General features: G+C 44.2%; 1 protein-coding gene across 4 annotated transcripts in view; it reads right to left on the bottom strand.

Annotated features, from left to right (window-relative positions):
- LOC144593671 (protein FAM229B-like) overlaps positions 1–4,443 on the bottom strand; it is a 79,099-nt gene extending 74,656 nt beyond the window's left edge. For 2 of the 4 annotated variants that reach the window (XR_013547278.1, XM_078399610.1), the window contains exons 1-2: positions 4,202–4,443; positions 2,061–2,265 (exon numbers count right to left, since the gene is read on the bottom strand). Coding sequence is in view for 1 of the 4 variants with exons in the window: in XM_078399610.1 (XP_078255736.1) it covers positions 2,061–2,227 (167 nt within the window). In the remaining 3 variants the exon portion in view is untranslated. Of the gene's footprint in view, positions 1–2,060; positions 2,266–3,888; positions 3,974–4,201 lie in introns of those variants that run through there. The other 2 variants (XR_013547280.1, XR_013547279.1) reach the window with 2 other exon arrangements.
- Positions 4,444–6,000: the final 1,557 nt, after the last annotated feature.

The raw sequence follows: 6,000 nt of genomic DNA on the forward strand, positions 1-6,000 counted from the left end.
AGATATCCACTTAGAAACAAGATGAGAAGTTTCTATCAGTGAGCAGGAAATCTTTGAAAATACTTTTCCTCAGAAAATCTATAGATGCTGAGTTAGTGAGAATATTCAAATATTATAGGAATTAGTCAGAAAACGGGAGTTATAATCAAAGATCGGATGATTCAATGTCATAACAGGCTCAAGGGACTATTTGGTCCAGTTCTGGTCTTAATTCTTGATCCAAACATCAACATTGTGAAAAATATTTTCTCTGCACCCTCATCCCAGAACTGGCTGGTATGACAGTCCACTGCTTCTTCCTTGAAAAATCAGTTCACCTCCAGGCACGAGGGTGATGTTCTGTGAACCCTTACACAAGTTATATTTTACATAAGTCGCAATCACCATCCCCACTCCCTGCCAGAGATAACCAAGTCTGAAGAAGGCTCTTGAACCAAAACCTTGCCTGTCCATGTCCTCCAGAGATCCTGCCTGACCCACTGAGTTACTCCAGCCCTTTGTGTCCGTCACTGAGAGTATTATTTGTCTTAGAGGTGTCCAGCTGCATCCGGGGCACTTACTATGGCGTGAGGCCTTCGGGATAAGCACCACACCCATTGACGGCTTGTGTTCCGCCTTGGCATTGGGGCATTTTCTGTGGCGGGTGGCCTTCTGGACAAGCACCGCTGCCTTTGCCGGCTTGTTTTCGATGTAAACTTGAGTAATCGTAGTGCTGTGGAAATTACAAACTGCCAAACTTGTTTACATTAGTGTGAGTTTACATAAGTCGCCCATTGCATAAGTCGGAGAGTGCCTGCACACTCACATGGTAGATTTCATTCTACCTCTGAACTTTTCCTTCAACTCCACTCACTTTCTTTAGATCAAATATACAGCTAGGGAAACTCACATGGATGCCTGCCCTCTAGTGGGGTGCGTACTTCTTTCAGTCCCATTTCAGGCCTCCTCTTTCAACATTGTTCGCTACACTGTTGCTGCTCCCTACTCTCCCACAGAACTCAAAAATATATTTGCTTTAGCTGCCAATTTCCACCTTCACATAGTCCAGCTCTGTGAGGCAGCAGCTCCCCAGCTACACTCCCGTGCTGCCCATAAGTGCTCTCCAATAATCTTCACACCAACACTTGGTTACATTTAAAGTGATCAATTAGCTCCAAACCTTAAAGCAGCTTTGGTCTTATAATGGTTCAAAGTTCTGAATATCTGAAGTGTGCAAGAGTGTCTGTCCTTGATGTCAAGGCAGCATTTAAAGTGTAGCATCTAGAAGTACAAATAGAACTGAAGTCAATGGCATCAAGGGGAATGCCCTTCAGTGATGAAGTCACTTTGTTCAGCGGACTAAAGAAATTGGTTGATTTTGTTGGAGGTCAGTCCTCCCAGCATCAGGGCATAAACATTCCTTTGTACAAGTTAACATCACCACAGTGGAGATTACAATAGGAAGGAACAAAATGTTTTCCCTTTAACCGTGAAATTTGAGAAATAACCTAGAGAGATAATTAAGGAGGAGGATAAATCAATATCAGATCAGACGATCAGCAGAAGGAAAAAGAGAAGTAAGCAATTATAAGTGAAATTAAAAACTATTCAAAATCTGTCTTCTTTTAAAAAAAAAAAATTCAAAGTAATTCAGAAACTTAGATAAAGTGAACACCATATTGAAAATATTCTACTTTCTATGCAGCAAACAGGATGGGTGTTCATTATTAATTATTTAATTAAGAGCTTTTAATTACTAGACTTTAATTGCCACAGTCTTGCTAAGCAATTAATTAGCAAATGGAGCAACTTCCAAAATCTCATGATGTTGTTCTGTGACAACACTGTTTAATACCCACATAGTATTAAATTACACTGAGTGGAAAAGTCCATCCAGTCGTTCCATAGGCATTGGGAAACTTAGACCTGCAGGTTCTACTGACTGAGCTCTCCAGAGGTCATTGGGATTGAAAAGCTGTGGACCTGCACACGCTGCACCCATCAGCCCGAGATTCCTTCGGATGTCAATGGGACCAGTGGAAGGAAGTGTAAAAGAGAGAGAGACCTGCGCTCTATCTTACCGTCCGTGATGGGGCGAAGGGAGTATCTCAGAGCACGCCTCCCAGTCCGAGGTGGAGCCCATGCGTGGCAGCATGGCTCCCGCTTCACCCTGGCGTTCCACCGACATCAAACTGTCCCCCGCCTCCAGAAATCTCCTGGACTGCACAGCAGTCAATTCACCTGTCATGTTTTTAGCTTACGAGCTGCAGCTGGGATAAGTGGTGGCTGGATTAGAACAAAAATGTTTAAATACAAAGAAATATATATTCAACACACCCCATCCAAAGCTAGAAAATTCCCATTATTTTTGCACACAAACAGGAGCTCATGTATTTGCTTTTGCAACTCAACAAAGAGGGGGTACTTTGAGCAGAAATTAGTCATCTGGTTCTCCCTTTCCGGATAGAATCACAGTTCCCTCGACAATTTGATATTATCTATTCAAACCTCTGAAAAAAAGTGTATTCGTAGTCTTGCATAATTCACATTTACCCCTCATCAACATATTCAACATATTTCATTGCTCCATCAAATACACCTTCTCCAGAGAGCAAAAAAGGTTCCTTCTGCTAAATAAATTAATTGTCTAATGACCTGAATTGAGGAAAAAGGCTGTTAATATTTAACCATGCCTATCTAATCCCAGCCCTCATATAAACAGCCAACCAAACAGCTATGTCATACAGCGTGGAAACAGGATCTTTGGCCCAACTTGTCCATGATGTCCCATCTACACTAGTCCACCTGCCCAAATCTCTTGAAACCATCCTTGTCCATGTTGTTATAGTACCTGCCTCAGCTATTTCCTCTGGCAGCTCATTCCATACATACACATATATATATATATATATATCTATATACCACCCTCTGTGTGAAAAAATTGTCCCTCGGCTTCCTATTAAATCTTTCCCTCTCACCTTAAACCTGTGTCCAATGGTTCTCGATTCACATACTCTCAGTAAAAGACTATGTGCATTCACCCTATCTATTGCCTTCATGATTTAATACACCTTGAAAAAGATCATCTTCATCCTCCTGCGCTCCAAGGATTAAATCCAAGACTGTCCAACCTCCCCGGATAGCTCAGGCCATCAAGTCGTGGGAACATCCTCGTAAATCTTCTCTGCACTCTTTCCAGCTTAGCAACATCATTTCTTCAGCCAAAACTGAACACAATATTCCAAATGTGGCCTTCCCAACATCAGGGTTGTGGGGGAGGGACATCAATGTAAAAGGCCGTTACATATTTGATAAGATAATGGAAAGATATTGTCAAGCTTGAAAAGCTTCAGAAAAGATTTACGAGGATGTTGCCAGGACCAGAGGGTGTGAGCTATAGGGGGAGGTTGAGTAGGCTGGGTTTCTATTCCATGGAGCAGAGGAAGATGAGGGGAGTTCTTATAGATGTATACAAAATCATGAGAGGAATAGATCGGGTAAATGCACAGAGTCTTTTGCCCAGAGTAGGGGAATCGAGAACCGGACAACATAGGTTCAAGGTGAAGTGGAAAAGATTTAATAGGAATCTGAGGGGTAACTTTTTCACACAAATGGTGGTGGGTGTGTGGAACAAGCTGCCAGAGGAGGTAGTTGAGGCTGGAACTATCCCCTCGTTTCAGAAACAGTTAGACAGGTACATGGATAGGACAGGTTTGGAGGGATATGGACCAAATGCAGGCAAGTTGGACTAGTGTAGCTGGGACATTGTTGGCCGGTGTGGGCAAGTTGGGCCAAAGGGCTTGTTTCCACACTGTTTCACTCTCTGACTAACAGAAAATGAGCAAAACCAAAAGTGAAACGTTGGCATTAAAATGCAGTTTCCAGAAGGGTGAGAAATTAATCCTGTACCTTCACAGACACTGCCTGACCTTGCTTCCAGTACTGTGACGTTTTGCTTCAAATTTCTAATGGCCAATATTGCTGATGTGAGTTAAATAGTAACCAGCTTTAAAGCTGGTAAGTTAAAATAAACATTCCACCAATTAACAAAATAATAGAAATGAAACGTTGTTAATGGTTTAGAGCTCCAGGAGTCAAAACAAACGCCTCTTCACACACACACACTTGCAATGTTAATCCCCATCTTGTTAACAAACACACGCTCCCCTGCTCCTACATCCGCGCTTCACGTTCCTGCCCTGGCTGTAGGAGGCTGTGTTACCATAAGAGTGTCCTCTCGGTCGGTGTTGTCTGATAATGAACAGCCAGCACGCCGTTGCTCCTGGTCACAGTAGTCAGTCAGCCTTTGCTTTGAAATGTTTGCCCTTTTTGCGTGGGCGCCGGCCGGGAGCGGCGCCCAGTGTCACAAAGATGCTCTGTTGATGCGCCATGGCCAGCAGCAGACTCCCAGGACAGCTGCCTTGCAGACGGGAACGGCTCAGCTCAGGGCTTGTCTGTCCTTTACCCCCCACACCTCTTCAACGTCTGGGGTGTGTCCGCCTCCAGTCGGAGCGCTGCCCCCGCAGGCGGAGGGAGGTCCCCTGGGTGGCCGGACGGTGATGGAGAGAGCTGCACACCTCTGGGGTTTTGTGGCCGAAGCCTCCAGCCGTCCCTTCACAATAAGTGTCCCTTCAAGGGGGCTGGTGAGCGTGGGGACATCCCCGCTCGGCAAACCTCCGCTTGTTGTTCGTTGCGCCCTGGAACTTATACTCTCCTTGAGAACTGGTCATGTAGAACACGAGGTGGAGGTGTTTCCCGCACAGACTGCTTCTGCACACTCTCCACTCCCTGCCACTCGGACCACCCACAGTGGTCCATTTTGTCATTGGGCAGTAGGGTGGGTGGTATTCCAAATAGAGGCCCCTACACGCGAGAACCCGCACTCCCTTTACACTGGAGATGTGGGGGTGGAAAGTGTTGCACAGAACATTGCTGTTTTTGCCAGTCTGAAGAAGGGTTCCAACCCAAAAGGTCACCTGTTCCTTTTCTCCGGAGATGCTGCCTGACCCCTGAGTTGCTCCAAGCCTTTATGTCTATTTTTGGAATAAACCAGCATTTGCCGTTCCTTCCTACACACATTGCCACTGTATGTTTCTTTTTTTTTCCTCCCCTGATCAGATGTGCAGCACTTTGGTCAACGTGGGTTGTTTTTAAATGTGCTATACAAATAAAATTGACTTGACTTGACTTAAGTTAGTTCACAGATTTTTAATTTGAAAATTTGAAATTTTGAAATTTCAGGAAGTTTTAGAGAATAAGAGCCTGTGAACACTGCACAATCTGAACCATTACCCTATGGAACACAGAACAGTACACTAGAAGAAAAGCCCTTTGCTCACACAATATCCCTGCCAAATATGACGCCAAGTTTAACTAATCTCCACTGCCTCCACATGACCCATATCCATCCATTACCTGTATGCCCATGTTTCTAAAAGTCTCTTAAACACCATTATCTTAACTGCCTTCACTGCCATCCCTGTTCCAGCCACTCATGACTCAATGTTTAAAAAGCAGCCCTGCACATCTCTAGGACTGTCATATTATTGTCCTGCACAGGACTAGGGGGACTCAGTCCCTCTTGTAACTGGGGGAGGGGGAGCAAGAGTGGAGCTGCAGGGTACCAAGGAAACAGCAGCTCTATCTACTTGTGTTGCTATGTTCAGGGAGCTGTGGACTTGGGCCCCCAAGATCCCTCTGTAAACAATGCTGTTAAGGGTCTTGTCATTACCTCAGCAATTATGATCTTACATGGACTTTGTTTTGGTTGTACTACAGATTTCAATTTTGCACCATTATTGTTATTAATTTATTATATTATTGATATATATTGGTGCATTTACATTATTGGACTGCAAAGCTGCAGCAAGTAAGAATTTCATTGTTCCATTGCCAATACATGACAATTAGACCAATTTTATCAGGGAGTACCAGGAAAGAGCAGCTTTTTTTTACCCCTACCCAACTTCCAAAGCAAGTAGTCTGACAGCATTCCAGGAAGATCTGCCTCTGGAAATCACA

This window comes from Rhinoraja longicauda, chromosome 5, assembly GCF_053455715.1.
Source record: "Rhinoraja longicauda isolate Sanriku21f chromosome 5, sRhiLon1.1, whole genome shotgun sequence".
In the NCBI taxonomy this organism is placed as follows: Eukaryota; Metazoa; Chordata; class Chondrichthyes; order Rajiformes; family Arhynchobatidae; genus Rhinoraja; species Rhinoraja longicauda.